The sequence below is a fragment of the Plecotus auritus genome, assembly GCF_963455305.1.
Source record: "Plecotus auritus genome assembly, chromosome: 9".
NCBI classification, from domain to species: domain Eukaryota; kingdom Metazoa; phylum Chordata; class Mammalia; order Chiroptera; family Vespertilionidae; genus Plecotus; species Plecotus auritus.
Genome location: NC_137783.1, coordinates 129,032,009 through 129,057,663, shown reverse-complemented (window position 1 = coordinate 129,057,663; position 25,655 = coordinate 129,032,009). Strand labels below are relative to the sequence as shown.

The 25,655-nt window shown below is 38.6% G+C and overlaps 1 protein-coding gene across 3 annotated transcripts in view; it reads right to left on the bottom strand.

Moving 5' to 3' along the window:
- LUZP2 (leucine zipper protein 2) overlaps nt 1-25,655 on the bottom strand; it is a 328,528-nt gene that overhangs the window by 7,417 nt on the left and 295,456 nt on the right. For 2 of the 3 annotated variants that reach the window (XM_080640495.1, XM_080640497.1), the window contains exons 8-10: nt 24,892-24,966; nt 16,350-16,514; nt 10,153-10,245 (exon numbers count right to left, since the gene is read on the bottom strand). In XM_080640495.1, coding sequence (XP_080496621.1) covers nt 10,153-10,245; nt 16,350-16,514; nt 24,892-24,966 — 333 coding nt within the window. The remainder of the gene's footprint in view (nt 1-10,152; nt 10,246-16,349; nt 16,515-24,891; nt 24,967-25,655) is intronic. The other variant, XM_080640496.1, reaches the window with a different exon arrangement.

The window sequence follows — 25,655 nt, the reverse complement described above, 5'->3', positions numbered from 1 at the left end:
AAAACATTTTTTTGCTTGTGGAGCTTCAGCTCAGGCCATTGTCATGAGAAAAATACAAAAGGATTTTCAGTGGAGTGTGTGCTTTCATTAATGCAAGCAGAGCTATTGGAGAGAAGCCTTTGATCATCTGAACAATGACAGCCTGAAAATGTCAACATTAAAGAAAATATTGTGTGGCTGGAAGACAGTTCAAATCTTTTCTGATACTTTGATGTTATAATGAATAGTACCTTTAAATTTATGTTTTCTGTGCCTCGTAGGCATTGTAGGAACTTCACAAAATATGGTTCATAAAATTCTTAGTGTTTCTCAGAGAAGCAACAGATAAATAGCAACAGTTACAATGTGAGGTATCATGCTCTAATAGACACATCACCTTTATAGTCATTGATGAAGCAAACATTTACTTGGTGATAACATAAATGAGAGGTTTCATCATGGAGTTTTCTCAATCTTGTTGCAATATCACCCAGATTGCCAAAACTTCCAGAGAACTGCAGTTAAGGAAGGCAAGAATAATTGCCAACATTGTGGTATAAATGTAGTTTTGCCAAATGATGAAAAGTGCTCTGGAGTAAAACTGACTTTGCTTTAAGTTTTAGTTCTGATGTTTATTCAGTAGTGATCTTTGATCAAATAACTTGATCAGTTAGTTATTTCTGAGTATCAGGTTATTGCACTGTAAAATAGGGCTACTTCATAGGGTTATTTTGAGAATAAAATTTAAAAACATATAAAAATATTTACCATAAATATTAACAAATAGTAAACATTCTCCCCCTTCTTCTATTATTATTACCATTAATGATTAAAAGCTAACAGTTATATGAGTTCACACTGATATTACAAATATAAAGTATGCTTACCAGAGGGAAAGGGGGGTGGTTGAAGGAGGTAGCAGAGTGTAAGGGCGGATAGTGATGGAAGGAGAGTTGATTTAGTGTGGTGAGCTCACAATATAATAAATGATATATTATAGAATTGTACACACACACACAAATATAAGCATACTACAGAATCAATAGTCATGCAATTTTCACACTTAAAGGAGGAGGAGTTGAAAGGGGGCAGGTGGATGGATAAAAAAATGCACTCTGTAATAAATCTGACAATTACAGTGACCAAAAGTAACCTCACAGGGTGATCTGATCATAAGTTCCTAACTGGGCAGGTCATGGTGGGTAGTCATGTCTAGGGCCTGTAACTTCTTTGGTAAAGAGTTTACATTTGTCTTAAGCAAGACCTGTCCAATTGTTCTTATGCATCTAGGTTAACACACCCTTGTGGGTTTTTTATTGAATGTATTGGAATGACATTGGTTAATATTTTGTACTTGACTCTTTTTTAATGTCAGTTTTAAACATCACTGGCTATTCAAAACGTAGTCATAAGGCAGCACTTGCTGAATGGCTTTAGAGAATGCCAACTTAAACTCACTTTCTTTTATTTGTAAAATGGAAATAATAATGCCTATGACCTAAATTTTGACACAAAGTGAATGAGGCAATGTAGGTATCTCAACTAGGTGAATGGAATAAAGTATTCGCCCATACCCAGCTGGTGTGGCTCAGTGGTTGAGGGTCGAACTATGAACCAGGAGGTTACAGTTCAATTCCCATCAGGGCATATGCTTGGGTTGCGGGCTTGATCTCCAGTAGGGGGCATACAGGAGGCAGCTGATCAATGTTTCTCATCATTTATGTTTCTGTCTCTCCCTCTCCCTTCCTCTGTGAAGTCAATAAAATATATTAAAAACAAGAATTAGACCATCTCAGGTTAGAATTCCTTTAGCCCTTGTTAGCTGTATTTACTTGGGAAAGTTACTTCAGGTTACTGAGGTTATGATTTCTTATCTGTAAGGTAGGAAAAATAATCTATACCTGAAAAAGCTGGGCTAGTGTCATTTTTTAGCAAGTATCTGTTGGAAGAGTTATTGGCTCCTAATAGAGTATCTTGCATATATTAATTGCTCAGTTAAGTTTAGTTTCTTTCCTTCCTTTCCCATCATCAGGTTTTCCTTCCTTTAGTCAATATTCCTCTATTAGGTCAATGTATATTTGGATCTGCATATAAACACTGATATTTAGTTACTTTAATTTTACAACCCTGGTGTCAACATGTTCACTCTAGTCATTAGAGAATCTTGACATTGCCGAAGGATTTGTTGCTGTTGTTTTTTTCTCCCATGTCTGTGGTTCCTTTCTCATCCTTTTCTGTTTATGATTTAATGAGGCAAGAAAAAAAAAGTCTCATTAACCAACTACTCATCCTTCTTCAGTAACCTTAGCCTTGGAGGATATCCTTTATCCTTCCAGTTTGTTTTTTCTTCTCAAGGCAGACTCAGATCAGTCCATCTGATTTAATTAGGGATTCAGATGCTTTAGAAGATTTTTCATTATGATATGTGCATATCTTTGCCTTCAGTGGTGGGTATCCTGATTTTTAGAAATTATAAAAATAAAGTTGCATATTTAGAATGACCTTTTCATAAGGGCACTGATGAAAATTTAGCTAAACTACCCCATAATATTGTTGCCTCTACATCTATTTGGTGTTGCTGAGGGGCCTTATCGGGCTCCTGGAACTGACACTAGCCCCTCCCTGGAATTTATGCCTTAAGTAACAGCCTGCAGAGTCACAAGAAAGAGTTAAGTTCCTGATATGACTTCCCCTGCATCCTTGTGGATAAGGTATCTCCTGCCTCCCAGATCCTTCCCATTGTGAGCTCCTTAAATAAATCTCCCATGGAGTTAATAGGCTTTTGCTCTTTTGGGTTGAATTGTCCAATCTGGCATGACCAGAACCCCAAAGCTTTCTACTCACCCTCATTGGACCAAAAGGTAATAAAGGCATATGCCCCAGGTCCTGCTGCTTGACCCCTGTTGGCCCTGAGCCTCATCACACCGTGTGCCCAGGAAGATATGCCTGGGCCTCCTCCAGGGTCTGTGAGTAATAAACCTCTGTTTCACTTTCCCTTGTCTTATGATCTTTCTCGAACATTGACTCCCCAAAGGACACCCAGAAGTCTACTTAAAACGTGTTAGTGTAACCGGCCTGCGGCTCAGTGGTTGAGCATCGACCTACGGACCATGGTTTGATTCCCGGTGGAAGCACATGCCCAGGTGGCTGGCTGGACCCCCCGTAGGAGGTGTGTTTCTATCTCTCCCTCCTCCTTCCTCTCTGAAATCAATACAAATATCTATTTTTTAAAACATGTTAATATAACAAAAATCACTATAACTCAATTAACAATCATTGGAAATCCTACAAAAGGAGAATGGCTGCCTTTGCATTTTGTTTATTTTTCAACTAGAGGCACGGTGCATGAAATATGTGCACGGGGGAGGGTGTCCCTCAGCTCAGCCTGCACCCTCTCCAATCTGGGACCCCTCGAGGGATGTCCGACTGCCCGGTGGGATCGGGCCTAACCGGCCAGTCAGACATCCCTCTCACAATCCAGGACTGCTGGCTCCCAACTGCTCACCTGCCTGCCTTCCTGATTGCCCCTAACCAATTCTGCCTGTCAGCCTGATCACCCCTAACCACTCCCTTGCCAGCCTGATTGATGCCTAACTGCTCCCCTGCCAGCCTGTTTGCCCCTAACTGCCCTCCCTGCAGGCCTGGTCACCCCTAACTGCTCTCCCCTGCTGGCCTGGTACCCCCCAACTGTCCTCCCCTGCAGGCCTGGTCACCCCTAACTGTCCTCCCCTGCAGGCCTGGTCCCCCCCAACTGCCCTCCCCTGCAGGCCTGGGTCCCTCCCAACTGCCTTTCCCTGCAGGCCTGGTCGTCCCCAACTTCCCTCTTCTGCCGGCTTGGTCACCCCTAACTTCCCTCCCCTGCTGGCCTGATCACCCACAACTGCCCTCCCTTGCAGGCCTGGTCCCTCCCAACTGCCCTCCCCTGCTGGCCATCTTGTGGTGGCCATCTTGTGTCCACATGGGGGCAGCATCTTTGACCACATGGGGGCAGCCATCTTGTGTGTTGGAGTGATGGTCAATCTGCATATTACTCTTTTATTAGATAGGATAGAGGCCTGGTGCATGGGTTGGGGCCAGCTGGTTTTCCCTGAAGGGTGTCCCGGATCAGGGTGGGGGTTCCCTTGGGGCATGGGGCGGCCTGGATGAGGATCCTGTGGTGGTTTGCAGGCTGGCCACACCCCCCAGCGACCCAAGCGGAGGCCCTGGTATCTGGGGTTTATTTATCTTCTACAATTGAAACTTTGTAGCCTGGAGCGAGCCAAGCCTTCTGCTTGCTCTGTGGTGGCAGCCATTTCTATTGGGATTTATGTACCTTCTATAATTGAAACTTTGTAGCCTTAAGCGAGGCCTGGGCCGGCCAGGGTGTGCGGAAAGCTTGGCTTCCTCCATCACCGGGGACAACCCTAGTCTCCTACTCTTTCCAGCTCCGTGGCTGTTGCCATTTCTGTTTGGTTTTATGTATCTTCTATCATTGAAACTTTGTAGCCTTGAGTGGAGGCCTAGGCTAGCAAGGGCAGGCGGAAAGTTTGGCTTCCTCCATCGACGAGGAAACCCAAGCCTCCCTCCTGCTCTCTGTGGCCGTAGCCATCTTGGTTGGGTTTATTTGCATATTCACTCCTGATTGGCTGGTTGGTGTGGCTTGTGGGCGTGGCTTGTACGTGTAGTGGAGTGATGGTTAATTTGCATATTACTCTTTTATTATATAGGATTGTTTTAAGAACCTTAGTGAACTATCTACCATCCCTACATTATCTGGAAGAATGCCTACTTCTTAAAAATTACCACAGTAGCACAATGAAAAATGTCTTGTATAAAGCCAGTCTGATGGAGTATAGCCCAGAATGACAATGGTAGGTGGTGGTCTCAATCCAATTACATCAGGGCATGAATTGCCTAGAAAATTTTGCTAACCAAGCTTCTGCCAACAACTCATTAGGGCCATCAAATGTCATAAAATGAATATTGGATATAATAAGCAAACTAGGGTTTCTTAAATCTGACAAAATGTTTTAATATGACAAACTGGCATAATTTCTCCTTCCAGCTCTAGGATTTATTTTCTGTACATTTTCTTCTCGCGTTGCCCTAGGCCCGTGGTCAGCAAACTGCAGCTCACGAGCCACATGCAGCTCTTTGGCCCCTTGAGTGTGGCTCTTCCACAAAATACCACAGCCTGGGAGAGTCTATTTTGAAGAAGAGGCATTAGAAGTTTAAGTTTAAAAAATTTGGATCTTGCACTAACAGGTTTGGCTCAGTGGATAGAGCATCAGCCTGCGGACTGAAGGGTCCCAGGTTCGATTCTGGTCAAGGGCATGTACCTTGGTTGCAGGCACATCCCCAGTAGGGAGTGGGTAGGAGGCAGCTGATCGATGTTTCTCTCTCATCGATGTTTCTAGCTCTCTGTCCCTCTCCCTTCCTCTCTGTAAGGAATCAATAAAATATATTTTTTAAAAAAATTTGGCTCTCAAAAGAAATTTCAATCATTGTACTGTTGATATTTGACTCTGTTCACTGAGTTTGCGACCACTGCCCTAGACTATATATATTCTTTTTTTTTTCCCTGTTGAATAAACTCATTTTGGTCAGGGACTTGCAAGCAGGTGTAAGGGCAAGAAACTGATCAAGTGTTCACAGTGCTAAACATAAGCCATTATTTTCTTTAAACATTGTGAAAAATTGTTTGCTGCCTATAGCAGTGAGAATCTCATTTACATTGAGTAGTGAGTCTTAATCTCTATATGAAAATTAAAATGCTCAATGTCTTTAATTCTTGATATGCTATTAAACAATATGAGGCATATTTACAAATTGCAGGAAAGTGGGATAAAGCAGATACATCCTTGGCTTTCTCCATGTGACTCCAATATTATCATTTAAGCAAAACTGCTTTCAAAGTAATTTAAACATGCCCCAAACCGATAGTCCAATATGTGGTTAAGCCTTTGGAGATTTCTCTCAGTGCCCCCCAAAAGGGGGGAGGGGGAATAAGGCATCTAGAGATCATTTTCCTAAGGGTTCTTGTCTGGCTTGCATTAGGCAGGAAGTAAAATGAACCAACAAAGATACCTAAGAATATCTATGGTCTCTATTCCTGTTTGGGACCTTGACCATAGAAGATATTGAGACCTTGAACATGAAAATTGCAGAGCAGCTTTCTTAGAATGAACAAACCAGGACATTAACAAGCATATAATTCAATACTGTATATTTAATATCTATTATATTATAATTATGTATAATTATGTTATACATAATATATAAATATATGTAATTATATATTGTATCTATAATTTATAAATACAAGTATATATTACATATATAATCTATATATGTAAAAGCCTAAGAGACTGTTCGACTGTTCAACCATTCGACCAGTAGCTTTGATGCACACTGACCACCAGGGGTCAGATGCTCAACGCACAGGCATGGAAACATGGAAGAGACTGATGAATTTCAGAGGGGAGGGGGGTCAGGGGAGGGTAGGAAGAGATTCCAAAGATCTTACTTATATGCATACTAAAGGCCCAGTGCATGGATTCATGCAGGCCTGGCCTGCAGGGATCAGGCCGAATCCATGCCCCAGGCCTCTAGTTATACATAATCATCATAATAAACCTATAAGAAATCAACCTCAAAGTTTCTCAAAATGGAAGAGAAACAAAGCAGAATAGCAGTAGCAGAAAAGTCATTATTAAACTAGAGGCCCCGAGCATGAATTCATGCCTGGGTGGGGTCCCTCTGCCTGGCTGGCGATCAGGGCCGATCTGGGCCATCTCGCCCAGTCCTGATTGGGGCCCATCAGGGCTGGCCATCCGGGGGGAGGGACCACGGGAGGTTGCCTGGCAATGGGAGGTTGGCTGTGGGAGTGGACTGACTACCGGGGGCAGCTCCTGTGTGCATATCATAGCAACCAGTCAGCCGATCGTTCGTCAACTGGTCGTAATGGTCACTTAGGCTTTTATATAGATAAGATACTAAAGGGTTTATGTCTTATCTAAACAAATGCTTTTAAAATCTTGGCTCACAGACCACATTCCTGAGAGTCACTGGAATTAAGAATAGGGTTGCCAGATTTCTGTTTAAAATAATAAAAATAATAAAAGTTACACTTAGTCCTCCTATTCATTTACAATTCCCTGAGAAATTTCTAAGAACCTTAATTTTTAAACGTTTTCCAAATGATTTTTATGATCATTTACATGTAAAAATAAAATGTTAATGAAACAGACCTGCACATTACAATAATCTGAATAAATTAAAAAAGAAATACAACTAATGTCTAGATCCCACCTACCAAGATGTGAATTTTTCTGATGTTGGTCCCAGGCATCAGTATTGTATCAGAGCTCTCTGGGTGATGCATTATTGTAAGGACAGGGTTAGGAACTACAGGTCTAGAATTTGAAAATTGATGTTCACACCAGTCTCACTAATTCCTACTGCTTATACCTGGATTACTTTACTCACTTATATTACTCTCTTGTCCTTGAAATGTATTTGAATCTACAGCCTATGAATACTGAACACTCTGTGCATTAGAAAGTGTAACTTCTTGGAAGTAGAGACTCCAAAGATTAAAATTTAGATAAGATCCTTTGTGTTAGTGCAGGTGGAGGCAGTTCTTTGAAGGAACCCACACTGGGACCCACATCAAGGTAATAGTGGCTTATGGGACTTATTTCTAGGACAGGAATTACCAGTGATAAAGAAGGAGAACAAAAGTAGAAGGAGAGTGGAACAAACAAAATACAATGTTTCATTCTGAGCAGACCTTACCCTTGATAGGAAAAGTAGACCAGAATATAGCTATTGGAAACCTTAGTATTTAAACACACAGAACTGCCCAGTGGCATGGCTCAATGATTGAGCTTACACCTATGAACCAGGGGGTTACGGTTTAATTCCCGGTCAGAGCACATGCCCAGGTTGTGGGTTTGACCCCAGTGTGGGATATGCAGGAAGCAGCCAATCAATGGTTCTCTCTCATCATTGACATTTCTATCTCTCCCTCCATCTCCCTTCCTCTCTAAAATCAATAAAAATATATTTTTAAAAGTGAATAAATAAATAAAAATAAACACAGAACTTTTCAAGATTGCCTCCAATGGGAACATGCTTGGTAATTGTAATGAAGTCCCATTCTTTGTTCTTAAAGGTGCTTTGGCCACCACATTACAATAATGATTTGCTCAAGGCACACATTCATCAGTACAGAGGCAGGATAAGGTAACTGAATTCCTCCTAACACAAAGGCTCAGAGCAGGAGACCTTTAGGGATCAATCCTGGGCATTACCTATAAGAGTGCAGACAAAAACTCTCAAGAATATGTATTTGTTAATTGAGATATAATTGACATGTAAATTGTGTTAGTTTTAGATGTAAACTGTAATGATTTGATGTGTACATATTGCAAAATATTTTTGATAGTTTTAGAAAATATATCAAGAAATAAAAAAAAATACCCTTAATATTAACCAATGATCTTATCACTTAATTGAATACAAACATTAACTGTATACCTAATTCACATCAAACTCCTTAGTTTAGAAATCCAGGGTTCCTCACACTTAAGTCCCAAATTATCTCTTTAAGGCACATATCCCACCACTTTCTGCACCCAATTTTCTAGCCATCTTATTCTTTTTTTTTTCTTTGCATATTTGCTCACACTTTCAGAGACCTATCTGTCCTTCCTATCCCAAATTTTCTTGTCTTATTCCTTCCTTGAAAGAAAATTATAGTGCATTTTATTTCTGTTGTTCATTAACCTTATTGTCTTCTAAAATGTATGGCAATCCTACAAGTTTAAATATATAAAAACCAGAAGCCCAGTGCACAATATTCATGGACGGGGTGTGTGTGTATGTCCCTCAGCCCAGCCTGCACCCTCTCCAATATGGGACCCCTCGAGGGATGTCTGACTGCCTGTTTAGACCCAATCCCTCTCACAATCCAGGACTGCTGGCTCCTAACCACTTGCCTGCCTGCCTGATTGCCCCTTACTGCTTCTGCCTGCCAGCCTGATCACCCCTAACCACTCCCCTGCCAGCCTGATCAACACCTAACTGCTCCCCTGCTGGCCCGATTGCCCCTAACTGCCCTCCCCTGCCGGCCTGATTGCCCCTAACCGCCCTCCTCTGCCAGCCCATTCACCCCTAACTGCTCTCTCCTGCAGGCCTGATTGCCCCCAACTGCCCTCCCCTGCAAGCCTGATTGCCCCCAACTGCCCTCCCTTGCAGGCCTGGGCCCTCCCAACTGCCTTCCCCTGCTGGCCTGATAGCTCACAACTGCCCTTCTCTGCCAGCCATCTTGTGGTGGCCATCTTTGATCACATGGGGGAGGCTATCTTGTGTGTTGGAGTGACGCTCAATTTGCATATTACCTCTTTATTATATAGGATTATATAGGATAGGAAGGAAAATTGTTGAAACATTCATATTTCTAAGTTATTGGCAACCAACAGAAGAAAAACAGATTGACTTGGTGAACCTATGCTTCTATTTTGACTATTTTCATTTGCTATAGCCTGATTTCTTTTCAATCATAAATAGTTTTAATAGATACTTTGCATTTTGTTACCTAGATTGAAGCCTAACTTTGAACCTACTCAATACAATTGTTGTCATTTTCTGTTTCTCAAATCCAGACACAATAAATCTATAATTGTGCCAAAGTACCAGAATTAAAATTTCATTACACTTTTTATAATTTAAAAAAATCCACAGAATACAAGTTCCATGTTTCTTTTTATCATGTGAATGCTAAGAATCTCTCTTCCTCTAATGCAGCCTCCTTGTACTTCTAGCTTTATTTGCTTTATATGGAAAATACTATAAAATCACATCCTTTGGGATTTTGTTTACTTGTTTCTTTTTGTTTTTATTATTTCAAGAGGCTTATGTCATGTGGTCGTGGAAAAAGCAGCCTGCTGAGTGTGTGCTTATCCTCCTTATATCAGACAACTCAAGGTCAGATACTCCTAAGAGTCTGGTTATACTTCCTGATTCACATCCAAAGAACATCTGCTTTTTAAAATGTTAAAGTACAATGTTTAGATAGTAGATAGTATATATAAATAGACATGTCATGATGGTATGAACTAGGATTGTTAAAATGCTTATGATCCTGTTTTCATGTTGAATACTATTAAAACTATTTTAAGTTAATCTTACATTTTCAGAATTGCACTCAGGGGCATTCAGCTTTTCTTCCTTTGTTGTAACAACTTGAGAGTTCTCACTGCTTCCAGGAGTGCTTTGTTCAGGCTTCAGAAATAAAGAGAGAACATGAAAAGAGACACAGAGAGAAATAGGTTCAACAAATAGATTCATATGACATGGTAAAATACAATACAATGGCAATAGCACACTCAAAGAAAAATAATAACATGGGAATTTTTATATAATTAGAGACTTTAAAATTTGGACTTTAAAACCTCTTAACTTAAAAATGAAATAAAATAATTTCTACTATTTTGTATTAGTGATGTCCAATGGGATTATTTTAATAATCCTAGCTCATAAATAAATAAATAAATAAATAAATAAATAAATAAATAGTGTACTTTCTTTTCACTTTAACTTCCAGTATATCTCAGAAATAGTAAGTATACACTTTATTTTCTCAGGAAGAAAGAAAATGTTTTGTAATATCCCACTGTAATTTGCATAGAGGACTATATTGACTCCTATGCTTTACTCACTAATTAATTGCTGTTTTATATCTCTGGATATCCAAAATTTTATTCTAAAATTCATCTTTTTAAGAACACTAAATCACAAAGTAAGATAAAATGAAAAGACCATTTTCCAGCTTCTGGCCAGAGAAGGGTTATACCATAACTTAACTAATATATATAAATATTCCTATTGGCTTGTGTAAGATTATCTACTCAAATGAGTGTTTCTTGGTTAGAGCTGATGTGAATATACTACTTTCCCCATTAATCTATGAGGGTGCTATTGGAAGATAGACAAAACCTCAGTGAGTGCTAACTTGCTTGGATCTGAATCTTTGAACTCAGTGGATCACAGGGGATCTGGAAAAGAGGATTCTAACCATTAGGGACCTAGGAAGACAAAGACTAGGATGTGGTCTGGTCAGAGTACTGAAATGCATTAAAGTTTTCTCTGTGCTACACTCTAGACAGCACTGGCCTGTTTTTCCACAGGCAGTTATATTCCTTAGCTGGGGGGCATTCTTACAAAAATAACAATTTTCTAAAAATAAACACCAAAGATACTTAATAAAACTAGTAGAATATTAAATGTAAAAAAAAAATTAATGAAGCTAGTATATTAGAGAGACAATGGAAAACAGGTCCTATATTAATTAACCCAAATGCTGGGCATTATGTATAATCCTGTATAATAAAAGGGCAATTTGCAAATTGACCATAACGGCAGAATGACCAGAACGACCGCTGGACCAGTCACTATGAGGCTCAGTGACTACTTCTTGGTCCCTTTCCCTGGCCAGTAGGCTCTGATCGCCTGATGGCCACCCGCAGCAGGGGCGGGGCCAGCTAGCAGGCGGGAACAGCCGACCTCTGGGTCCCTTCCCCTGGCCGGCAGGCACCAATCACCGGATGGCGAAGGGGGAACCTGGGGTGGGTGGCGGCGGGGGTGCGGGGGTGCGGGGGTGGGGGGGTGGGGGGGTGGGACTGGCTGCGGGCAGCTGGGCAAGATGGTCCTGATGGTAAGCCAGGCCTAGGGACTGTACCCACTCACAAATTTCGGGTGCCGGGCCTCTAGTAATAAATAAATAAAGCAACTAAAATTCCTCTTTCCTTTTACTTAAAGAAGTTTAATTTAGTTGTATGAGATACAGAAGGCATCCTGTCTTACTCCCTCTTTCTCTCCTATTCTTTCTTGTTTAATACCTCTATCTTCTGATCTCCCCCCCTGAACCTTCCCTAGGAAAAAGAAAATAACTAACCAGGGAAACAAAATGTCTTCAAATAAGCCAGTTCTCTGTGTTACATGCCCTTGATAAATATAAAGTTGAGGAAGATGTGATTTTTGTCTTCATAGAACTTACATAATCTGATTGTTATTCACATAAATAGTTATAAGATAAAGTAGATTAATTAAAAGGGCACAAGCAGAATTGTAAATATTTTGAAAGGCCAAATGTCAAATCCATTTGTGGTAATGAGAAAAGGCATGATGGAAAGGGTAATCTTTAAAATGGGCCTCTGGATGATTAAGGCAAGAGTGAGGAGAGAGAGCATTCAAGGTGATGGAAACACTGCCAGAAAATATATTTAGGAAGAAAGGTCAGTTGTTGGCCTTTTGGTTTAGAGGGCAGCAGTAGAGTAATTATGAGAAAAATGCTACAAAGTAGGGAGAAGAATCCCAATATCAAGCTACAAAGTTTGTAATGATAGCTTTTTCTATTTTAAAATTATTCCAAAATAAATATTCTTTTAAAAAAAAAAAAAAACCTGAGGCTAATAATATTTCTCCCTTCTAGAGTTTTGTGAGGAGCATTTAATTTCATATGAGTGTAGTACAACTCAATAAATGTCAATTAGTATTGATATCATTGCTATTTGCATTAGTTTCTAAAACTGTCTATGACAAATAAGCATCAGTTTCCTAATAAAAAGAACTAATATAATTTTAGAGTAGTTAGTGTTATAAATGGTTATAGTATGTGTATGAGCATATAAATATGACAAAGAAGTCACACTACCTATACATGTTTAAAATATTAGTTTAATATCAAAGCATTAACAAGTACCTAAAATTGAAAAGAAAATAAACAAACTAGGAAATCAGGCATAGTCTTATTAAATGTATTTTCTCAACATTTTAAAGTTGAAAATTAAAACATTTAATCTATTTTGTGCTAATAAAATATTAAGAATATAAAGAAGCTAGAGGAGGTCCACTTTTAATGTGGCTCAAGAACAAGCTTAAGGAGACCAAGGTTATGCTTCTGGCTGTCTCAGTAGTGGGATAATGCAATCTGGGACCTTACTGGGTCATTGCCGGGGCTTTAGCAGCAGCATCAGGAGGTATGAGGTGGAAGTGAGGACCGATGTTTCAGCCTTCCCTGTTCTAAAGAATGGGCTCTACATGGGGGAAGAAGGAAGGATAATGTATACAATGTCTGACGGGTGTGGCAAGTTTAGGCATGGTTGGGCAATTGCATGGGGAGGTTGGAAAGAAGGAGTTTACTTCCGTCAGATGAAGCTATCATATTCAGGCCAGGGACTCATGGAGAGATGGGGAATAGGAGGATATTATCTTTTCTTAAGTAAGAGATATAGAAAAATGTCAATCAGGATTTCTTAAGTGCTTAGCAAAGCAGACTGGCATTCACGGAAGGATCCTAATCATAATATTAGCAAATTGAATTCCTAATCTATGAGTATAAGGTGCATGTGGGTTTTACAAATGGTCAACTTTATAGGAACAAGTTCAGAAATGCTGCTCTTGTGTCTTTACATAAGCACCCAGGGAACCTCTCTGTTTGCTACCCATATTCTTTGATAGCAAGGAAGCACAGATGGTGGGGAGTGTTCTCCAATACATGACTCAGCTCTGTCAGGAATGCTTCCCAAATGGATTCATGTGCCATGGTGAATTTAGCCACAGAGAATAAGCAGTGGCAAAATGAAAGGTTCTAGGTAGTGTTAATCTCATAGTGCATTTTATCATTTGCAAATTTAGATTTGCTTGAAAATATATAAACTTACTAGCTTTCTTTTAAATTTATTTTTAATTTATTGAATCTCATTGGCAAAAAAAGAGGCCAACTGGCTAACCAAGATATTGAAGAAGATTTACCTGAAGGAAATGGAGAAACCAAAAACGAAGTGAGTCCAGCCTCTAATGTAGTAGGCCAGAAAGAAGCCGAGTCTGATTAATATCATATACCATGTCTTATCCATGATCTTTGTCTCCTCTCTACAATCCAGAGGAACTGTTTTATCAAATATTTTGTAAATACAAGTTACTTTCATAGTTCTAGAAATACTTTTAAGAAGAGAATCACACCTGATTCCAATTTTAAGTGAATGATTTTTTTTTTTAAAGAGGTAAAAGTATGTGTTGGTTGTTTATTTTGGTACCCCTAGAAAATGGTGGGTTATTGAATATGGAAGGTTTTATCTTGGGTGTCAGCTTAAGATTCCATAGATGGGTAAGTAGCTTTTATATCCTATAACACACAACATCCTACTAGTAAATGGGAATTTTGGAGTCACAGTCATGCACTTAATGTCTTATACTTTTAAAATTATCTCTAGTCTCATGCTGTATTTTTTAAAATATGTTTTTTTATTGATTTTAGAGAGATAAAGGAAGGGAGAGGGCTGGAGAGAAATATCAGCTGCTGCCTCCTGCATGCCCCCTACAGGGGATCAAGCCCACACCCAAGCGCTGGGAGTGGATCTGGTGACCTCTTGGTGCATGAGACTGCGCTCAAACACCTGAGCCACACCAGCCAGAGCTCATGCTGTTTTATAGTAGAATTATTTTGTTTCACTTTTTTTTTTTAGTCTAGATCCTGAATGTAGTATTTCCCTAATCTACAAATTGTCCATATCCCCTTTATTCCAAAGATAGAAAATCACAGAAATAAGCAGCAAAAAATAGGCTCCAGATGTTTGCACAATTATGTAACTGCATAGGTGGTTCTGGTGATACAGAATTTACCTGGCGACTGAAGAACACACAGGAGTACTGGGAGACACAGGAAAAACCCATTTATTTTCAGATGTTTCACATGTACCGGTACATTGACTCAGGGGAGACTATTTCTCTCCAAATTCTGAGCAAACCAATATGGAGGAAGCTTTCCCTTTATACCCTTTGATCTCTTTGTCCCCCAAATATGGGATGGGACTTCCGGACCTTTCTCAGACTTTGCAAAAAGCCCTGTGTGTTGGGATGGGGGCCATGAGACCACACCTAAAAAGCCTGGCCTGGCGCCAGCACTGATAACCCCTTCTGGGGGTTGTGTATTGTTCATGGTTTATGGCCTCCCTAAAATGGGAGTGGTACTTAGGTAAATGGGTCTTGCAAGACCAGATAATTAAAGAAGGGGCAGTGACTAGACTATTGGCTAACAAGAATGTGCATTAGGTTACTGGCACAGATTCAGATTGCTAGCCCTCCCAAAATGTCTCATTTCCCCCATCACTGGTATCTGTAACATTCTTTTTAACAGTGAGAGAGCCTAAGGCAAATGATAAGAGAGCCAGCACTTTCAAGTAAATATATACTGTCTGAAAGGAAACCCTTTCTCCACTACTTCAGATTGTCAGGATTTATTTAAATGCACAGCCTGCAAATTGCAGGTTCTGACAATTGAAACCAAAAGCCCATGCCCCCATGTGATGTAGTGTGGTGGGTACTTGGAGGAACATTTGCTTGTCAGTAGGTCTCAAAAACCTCCTGGGAAGCTTTTAAAAACACTAATGATTGCAGCCCAACCACAAAGAATTTGATTTAATAGGTCTGGGTTCAGTCCCAAGTGTCAGGATTTTTTTTTTTTTTTTAACAAGTATCCCAAGTGAGTCTAATGTGCAGGCAGTGTTGAGAACTGTCTTAATAAAATAAATAAATAAATAAAATGGCCCTGACCGGTTTGGCTCAGAGGATAGAGCGTAGGCCTCCGACTAAAGGGTCCCGGGTTCGATTCCGGTCAAGGGCATGTACTTTGGTTGCGGGCAAATCCCCAATAGTGGGTATGCAGGAGGCAGCTGATTGATGTTTCTAATTCTCCATCCCTCTCCCTTCCTCTCTGTAAAAAATCAATAAAAATATATTTTAAAAAAATGTATCCACTTTTGAAAGAATGATAGTTATACAATAGGAAAAAAATATTTCCCATATTAAACTTCTGGTGTATATTGGAATATAATACAAGACACTTTCTTTTAACTAACTGTAACTTAATAATTATTTTGGAATGTTAATTTAGAAAAATAATTGTTATAAATAATGATAATTATTATTATTTTACAATTAGATCTTCCTGCCTAAGAGTCAACTGGCTCTCTAGTAAAGAGCCTTCACCATGTGACTATACAGAGTTACAAATTGGGTTACTATCATCCATTTACATCATTTTGATGTTTTACTTAGATCCACACTGATGACCACATAGTACATTACTTGATTTTACTTTGTATTATTATTATTTTTTAAAATTCTCCAAAGGGCATAAAGGGAAAGCTTCCTTAAAATCTTTATTGTTGAAAGTATTACATAGGTCCTCCCTTTTCTTCAGTTAATCTCTTCCAGCTTCCCCTCACCCCCCAGGCACTCACTAACCCATTGTCTGTGCCCACGATTTATGCATATATGCATACAAGTTCATTGGTTTTACTTTCCAAAGCACAAATAAAGTGTACCTTGCTTTTTGTCTTTGCATCTAGAATCTTGACATCAATGGGCCTGGGTGGAATTGACATCTGAGTTGGATCTGACCTGATTAGACTCAAAGGCGGTGGTTGATCACGAAAAACAGATGACAGGCAGAGTTGTACTGTCTGTTTCAGTGCTTTCAGTTGTGACTCCTACCAAAAAAAAGAGAGAGAGATCACAAATTTACGTGATAACCAGAACCACATGATACCCTGTTTTATGCATACTCAGCCTGTTTTTAGGAGGGAATGTGTGTTTTATGATATATTTTGAGAACTGAAATTCAGAGACATATCTTCTTTTTTTTTCCCTTGAACTGGCATGATTTCATTGATGGTAGTTTGCTGAATATATTTGTTGAATAAAATACACTCTGGGGCACTCTGAAGTAGAAAATGCTCTTAGAAACCTGCCTTCTTTCTAGTAGGACCAGAAACCTTTATTAAAAATCCTTCCCCTGGCAATGTAAACCTCTGTTTTTCTCAGATTAGCCTGTATTAGCGACTCAATTTCCTCACATATTGGGAAAAATGAATTTGTTTCCAATAAGATCTTTATTTCCTTTGGGCCTTGTTCAGAAGTAGAAGTTAATTTTCTTTGACTGTAAATAATATTAATACTTTCTGATATTAGCATAGGATATCACAATCCTCCAAGCACTTTCAACTTTCACATGCAAAAAATAATTTTATGCTTTCGAACATCTGTGAAAATGGCACTATGAATTATGATTTTACTGTGAAGAAAAGGAAGTTCAAAGTTTTCAGGCTGGTTTATTTTCGGCTTATATCACCAGGCAGACTGAATTTACATAGACCATCTATCTCTACCTTGCATTGAATCCCCAGGACCCACTTCTGAAAATATTTTTACATACTAATAAGTTAAAAAATAATAATATAAAGCTGAGTACAAACGACAGAGAGATCCTCAGGTGCCAAAATGAAGAGAGACATCCAACTGTTGGGAAATCTCATGGTACTGAAGGGTACTTTGGGGCGTGGATACAGACCCTAATAAGACAATGTCACAGAAACATCAATCTCAAGACATGAGATATGGCCTTTAGGCCAAGAGAGGTGAAGAGAGACATTAGTTACTGAGGCTGAGACTGGGACAAGCTGGCACACATGGAGATTAGCCTTTCAGTGCCTTCATACATCAGTGAAGCAGCACAGTTTGTTTTCTCTACCTGTCAAAGCCGTTTACGCCCAACAAAACTATTGCCTTTCATATACTATGCCAGAAACACTTTCACAGAGCACCCTCCCCTATTTCTTGTCTCCCATAAAGCCTTCGTGATCAATTTCTTAAAAGCAGTGGCTATGATTTAGATCCTTCCCAATGCCTACCTCTGTGCTTTCTACTCATATGTGATATATGATAATATTTATCTTTAAGTTGTGAGTGCCAATTGCTAGAATGGCAGTTTAAGAAATCTCTCTCTTTGGTCACGGCAAGAAATTTTGAAAAAGAAGCAATAAGAGCAACAACCGGAAAGATATAAGACATAGAACAGACATGCATTTCCTTCTCATTACTCTTGCCCTATGAATTTGTCTAAGGCAAAATGAGAATCTGATAAGAACTAGGATAGAGAAGTATTGTTAAGTGGATAGGAGGGGGCTAAGCTGAATGATGACCTTATACTCAAAGTGGCCCCTTTTAATTGCTTGTCTGAGATTCTAGATTGTTGCCCTTCCCCCATCCCATTGATTTCTATAATTGATCCTGTTGTTTCCTTTATATAATTGATCACTAATTTCTTATTTTTAATTTAAATGTATAAACACACGTGTATAAGTTGCCTATTTTGTTCAGAACTGTTATGGCACATCATAACACAATCCCTGACATATTAAAGGGACTCAACAAAAAGTTTTTTTGAATAAATGACTTAAAAACTTAGTTGAAAACATTCTTTTTATGTGTTAGGGAAGAAAATTAACAAGTTATATCAATAAAAATAAATGTAATAGTTCAGTTTTCTTCTCCTATTATTTCTTGTTATAATCCAGGCTGACCCTTCCCTTCTCTCACTACAGAAGAGGAGATCAAGGTACTGGGTGTTGTGTCAGGAGTGAGATATCCCAGGTGACCCTGAACCATTTAAATATGTTCTCTGTGTTGCATCTTTTAGTGGGACCATAGAAACAGAGCTAATGTGACAGGGTCAGGCAAGCCTTGGCTAGGACTCAAAGGTAATGTGGCTTTGAAATGCAGAGATTTAATGTTTAAATCATGCAGAAAGTAACGGTGGTTACGTATTCCCTGTGCTCATATCTTGGCTCCTCTAAAGCCATTCTACATCTCAGCTTTGGACTTGTAACAGGCTTAAGGTATGTCCTATATAATAAAAGGCTAACGACTGAATGGCTCTATGACACACACTGACCACAAGGGGGCTCAACACAGGAGCTTCCCCCTAGTGGGAAGAAAGCCCTGAGCCAGGTTCATGGCTGGCAAGTGCAGCAGCAGTGGTGGCGGGAGCCTCTCCCACCTCTGCGGCAGCACTAAGGATGTCCGACTGCCAGCTTAGGCCCACTCCAGTAGGACATCCCCCAAGGGCTCCCGGACTGCGAGAGGGCGCAGGCCTGGCTGACTGCCCACCCTGAGTGCATGAATTTCATGCACCGGGCCTCTAGTGTTTTCATAATAGACACAATCCAAAGTGGTGGCTGAAATTAGATGCTGAAAATAAATAACAAACAGCATTAAGTTAATATTTTCAAACATCGATTTTCAATAAACATTGTTTAGGCAAGACAAATTGTCCAATAAAACAACAACTGGGGATGGGTCTTACATGTCCATTTTTAATTGTCCGAACTTTGATACAATCATCTTGTTTGTTTCCACAACTCTCCTGACATTGTCAGGATCATCGCAGATAATAGAAACATCATCACACGTAACCTCCAACTCCTCAACTTTCATAGCCACAGTAGTAAGCTATCTTTTATGTTTCAACCTATTCTTAATCTCTTAGCTTTATATTTCATCTCATTTTTGAACCCTAAGCCTGTAACTTTGCCCCCTACCTTAGGTTCTGGCTCCATTGCTTGAGTACATTATAGATTTTTTTTTTCTGCCAAAGACAGCAGACTGCTGTGAGCAACCCTGCCCTAATCTGGTTATCTTCTGAAAAACACACACAAAATAAAACCTAGTTTTCCACTTAATCTAGTTAATAGAGCCTGTACCACAGACACACCTCAGGTTTGGCTTGACCCAGTTCCATCAGCAGGACCCCGACAATGATTTTATATCACATGCTTACATTTTCATTCCTGCTGCCAGCCATAATCAGTTTTAAAACTGCAAGCTACTGTTCACTTTGAAGTTCACTGAAACAAGATGTCACCTAAGAAATATGATGCAAACCATGTAACGTATACCTTGTCCTAGATCTTACAACCTGTTCCCTCTGAAGGTCAGTCTTGTTTTTGCCCTGCCTATTCCCACACCAAACCATTTTTTTCCACACTCTAGTAAAATGCAAACTCCTTAATAAGGACCTGCTTATAACAATGTCCTTTATTTATAGCTCATAAAATATTCCAAGCTCATTTTCACCTTAGAGCCTTTATATTTGCTGTTGCCTCTGCTTGTGGAACCCTTTTTTCAAATAGCTATGCAGGAAATTCCAATTAAAATTCATATCTCAGTTTATAAATTATCTGCTTTGAAATACAGTCCCTGATCACCCTTTCAAGGAACACTCCTTTAGAATCTCTATCACTGTTCTTAAATTATGGCCTCTGTAGCCCTTGTTACCACTGCAAATGATCTTATTGTTTATGTGTTTATTATTTATCTACTTCTATTAGAATGTAATTTCTTTGAGTGTCAGTACCTTTTCAACAGCATCACCAGTTTCTAACTTAAATATTTGTTACATGAATAAATAAAGAAAACCTTCCGGAGGATATAAGAGGGTGCCATTTTGCATGAGAAAAATCTATATATATAAAAGGCTAAGTGACCGTCAAACCATCTGACCGGCCAGTACATATGATGTGCATTGACCACCAGGGGGCAGACACTCAACACAGGAGCTGCCGATTTGCAGTGACTTGGCAGCGGTGGTTCTTGGGTGATGCACCCCAGAACCAGAGATGGGGGAGACCGATTTGGAAAGACCATGAGGGGCTGTGAATCTAAAGGTTTTCTTTAATGTTATTTCTGCTGTGAAATCAGCTCTGTGAATTCTGAAAGGTTCTTTAATATTTTAGGCTCTCTGCTCGAGGTCTCTCCAGGTCTTTGTATGTAGGTTATATAGCGTGTTTATTAATTTATGAAGTTAAATCTTCATTTATCTATTGAATCATTAAATACCTATCATGTTCCTGTAATGTGCCAGAAATACTGTGGCAAAAATATTTCTTGGTTTCTTCCTAGTTAGTCCCAGGAGTGTATGTAGGTCGCCTAACGTGTGTTATCTGTAATATGGATGTAATTATACATGCTTTCCTAAGAGAAATTTTGTGATGATTACATGTAATAGGACCTTTTCTTTCCATATGAAAGTTTGAGAGATAGATTTCCAAACCATAAAGTTGTTTTTACATTCTAGTAGCTGAGGCTAAATGTAATTCATAAGATAAGATATTGCCAAATAAATAATTGATTGTTTGAGAAACAAAGGTTGGTTCTTAAATTTTGAGGTTATTATTGTTTATGTTGTGATAGTAAACTGAGACTTCTTTCATTAAATATGTGATGAGAACCAAGTTGAAGTGTGAAATGTTTTCATAATATTTATAAGGTAGTGAAGGTTATTTGAAGACTAGATATAATATTCTTAGAAGCCAGACACCTGAAGAGAGTAAAAAAAGCCTCAGGTAAAGATATAAAGATGATGGAGAGAGGGGAAGGGCAATGTCATTAAACTGAAGTTTTTATTCATTTTGAAGTGAACTACCATTTCTATCTGAATTTATAACTACAGTTCATGAGCCTCACACATATCTTACATTAAATTTGTTGAAATTAACCTCCAATAATGTGAAATGCTTTTAGAGTTCACTATAGCAAAAGGTGTAACCAGATGCTGAAGGTTAAAGAGAGAAATTGCTATCACAGAGAGGCAGTCTCTGTGATCTCATTCACTAATAATAATAATTAATATGCTTACTGAGTCTTTTCCAGGTGCCAAGAATTCTTCTCAGTATGTTGCTTTTTTGAGACATATAATTTTCTCATCACCCTTATAAAGTAAGTTTCATTATTATTTCATGTTACAGTGAAGCATAAAGAGTTTGGGGATGCCTAGATGACTTGGCTCAGTGGATAGAAAGTTGACCTGTGGAATGAAGGGTCTGGGGTTTGATCCTGGTGAAGGGCACATGCCTCAGTTGCAGGCTCAATCCCTGGTCCTAGTTGGGGGTGTGCAGGAGGCAACCAATCGATGTGTCTCTCTCACATTGATGTTTCTCTCTCTGTCTCTCCTTCCCACTCTCTCTAAAATTCAATGGAAAAATATCCGCAGGTGAGGATTAACAATAACAAAAAAAGAGTTTGGGGGATTCAAACTTATTCATTCAAGGGAAAAATTATGACTTGCTCATAGATGGACACTGGAGACCTTTACTTAAACACTGCAATATACAGTCTCTCATTCTGAATCAGGATTGTGGCTTGGTGTGGCACAGGCACATTGTTATGGTGGCAGTGGTGGGGTAGAGGGAGTTAGAAATGGGAGGAGAAAAACATAGAATGAGTAAAAGGAGGGAGGAGAAAACTCTGCATTAACTCCAAGCTCTGTAACTCAGGCCAAATTATGATTTTCTCATGAAGTATTAGATGGTCACACCAGCCCATCCAACGCACATGTACTTAAAATATACATATGCATTCCCATTCTTGGTGCCTTTATGACCTTGTGGCTCTGCATAAAATTATTTTCTAATTGCTCATGCCCAACAAAATAGTGAGAGACTTGGAACCCCAGACCAGGTATCATAAGTTCTTTCTCTTTTCCATAGTACATAGGACATGGTAGTCACACAAGAGGCATTTCAACCATATTTAGCATTGACTGGCTAAATGGATGACCTGAAATCAAATCAGGGAAGAGATTTAATGTAATAACAATCATTCTGACAGTGACAGTCAGAGTTGTTAAAATCTCAGAGAAAGCTGAGCTGCACAGAGCCATGGGAATTCAACGTGTTTTTCAGACTTAAGACACATTGCAGAGATCATGGCAGGGATAACAGAGAAATATTTTTTAAAAAAAGATTGTCTAGTTGAAGTTGAGGATTATACATTCCTTTGAATTTATGATTCTAGCAATACTATAGTCATTTTCCTTTTAAAAAAGTAATATTATGTAGCATGAGTTGGATATGGTCAGAGATCAGCACAAATTGGTATAAGCTTATTTTTTCATAAGTTAAAAAAATTCTCATAAATCTGCAATCTTGGTAAGATGAATTATATTTAATCTAGTCTACAAAATAGCAGGTAGGCTTCCTTAAAACCATTAAATATTATATTAATTTTTGGATAAACTAATATAAAATATGACAATCACAAAGGAGTGACATTGTTAAAATATTTAGTTATTCATTCAAAAGGCACATTTTTCCAAAAGATCTAAACCATAAGAAGAAAAAAAATCATTAGAATTCAACAAATGTCCTTACAAATTCCTGTACTATGATACTTTCTAGATATCTGGTTTAAAAAGTTAGCTGTGTTAGCTTTGAAAAAGTTTTGGTCATAAGTAAGTGAAGAAAATGCCTATGTGAGACGTAAGGGCCTGGGAGGTAAAATTTTAGCCTGGTTCTTTATAGCTACTGCATAACGAGAAGGTTATACCAGAAGAATTTTAAAATGAGACTCAAATGTTCCAAGTCCTCTATTCTGTATCAAAACACTCATGGTTCAAATTGGTGATTAGGAGATAATCTCCTTTCTTTACAAAAATTGCTAAACATATGCAGTATATTATTGTAAAATTAATCTATGAGTGCAATCACCTTATTTGCTTATTTCTCTAAATAAAATTGTTGCTAAGCTGCAATCACAAAAACGGAAAGCTCTTTACAGCAGACAGAATACTTTCTAAAAGAAAACTTATTTAATAAATTGCAGGGGTATAAAGAGAACTGCATAGACAAACATAAGAAATAACAGGTAAATACCAATCTGAATTAAATGTTAAAAGGCATCATTTTAATTATACAATATATATTTGCCATATATAATTAATATTTATATTATTTAATAAAATGAACTATATATGAAAATTTTAATATACACAAAACATGCATTGCATATATTTAACATATGTAAACAATTTATAAGCAATGTGTCTAATGTATATATGCAATACATGTTAATATATACAATGCATAAGTGAACTAAAGGAAAAAGAGATATTTACTTTCCCAAATCTTGTAAAGTTAATTTAAAAATGAGAAAAGAGAGTGAAATTGTACCAAATACTATAACTATTAACAGCAGAAAAGTAATTCTGAATTACATGAGCAATTCCTTCATATTATATTTGTCTTCCCAAGTACCAATTCCCTATTGCCCATGCATGACTCACATGAAGACTATTGAAAGGCAAAGGTAGACATGGAATGGGAGTTGTGGTTTATCCTGAGCATACACAATTATAACACAATGAGAGATTGATATAAAATAAATAGATGAGGTAAAAAGAGATAAAGAAAATCTTTTGTAAATAGTGGTGATGGTAGCACAACTGTGAACTTCAAAAGTGTTTTTTTTTTCTATGGTATGCAAAATATATTTCAATGAATCCATGCATGGTGGTGGGGGGGGGGGGGGGGGCGCGGGGAATCCCTCAGCCTAGCCTCTACCCTCTTGCAATCTGGGACCCCTTGGGGGATGTTGGATAGCCAGTTTCGGCCCCATCCCCACAAGCCTGCTCCCCACAGGCCTGATCCAGACAGGAGGGAGCCCAGCCCGATCTTGTGTGTTAAGCGTCTGTTCCTTGGTGGTCAGTGTACATCATAGCGACTGGTCTACCAGTCATTCAGTTACTTAGGCTTTTATATATATAGATATGTAGATAAAGCTGTTATAAAGATGGACTGTCACCCACCCTTGCATTGTCTGTATATAAACTGATTTCATGGTTAAGTCAGTTTATGTAAATACCTCCAGAACTCTGATTTAAGATTTCTAGAATGAAAAACATCAATAACTACTTCCATTGGCTTTATAGCTTCATTAATTCAGAGTTAATACATGTCATCTCTATTGGTGCTTGAAAGCATGTTTATTTATGGTGTTATGGAACAAATATACCAGTAAGGAGGAAAATAAAGCCATGAACTCACAGAGCCTAAACCTTGAGTCAATTTACTGTAGCAACAAAAACAAGGAAAAAATTGAGTTCCAATGGGAATATCCAGCATTTGTAAATTCTATAACCATCTTACATGAACAGCACCCGAAACTGCATTAATAAATCAAGGGAAGCAATGAACATGCCCTGGCTTTGTCTGCTAAAACCAAAGTCATGATGGTTCGTGGATATACACATACCCGGTCAAGAGCTGCTTTCTCCAGCGCATTTCTGGCCACAGCTAATTTTTGTTCCAGATCAGTAAGCTGTTGGGCCTGCAAAATGAAAGAAAGGCTAGTACTTACAGTAAATTTTATAATTTCTCCTTCACTTTGAGCATCTGTCATTCACTGCCATAAAATTTTAAATAATTATCTTTGAAAATTCATTTGGCTAAGTTGAGGAAATGATGTATTCTACATGAATATCCACTAAATTGGAAAAGTTTTACCTCAAGTCTCTGAAGATAACTTGTGATATAAATCCAACAGTATACTTCTAGTTGATATAAACGGAATTATGTCCCTCTAAAATTCATATGTTAAAGGTCTAACTCTCGGCCATGTGATTATATTAGGAGACAGGGCCTCTAGGGAGGTTAAAAAAAAAGTGGGCCCCTAATCCTATAGAACTGGTGCCCTTATAAGGAAGAGACACCAGATATATCTCTCTTTCTCCATGCTGATTCAGAATAAAGGCCATATAGGACACAATGAGAAGACACCTGCTACAAGTCAGGAAGAGCTCTCTGAAGAAACTGAATCTGCCAGCACTTTGATCTCAGACACCTACCCCCCAGAACTGAGAAAATAAATTTCTGTTGTGTAAGCCACCCATTCTGTAGTATTTTGTTATGGCAGCCTGAGAAAACTAACACAATGGTATTCACTCTTTTTATTATTGAGTTTTAGTCCAATACATTTCTCTATCCCACTATATCTCTGTACCTTTTCAAATCCATAAC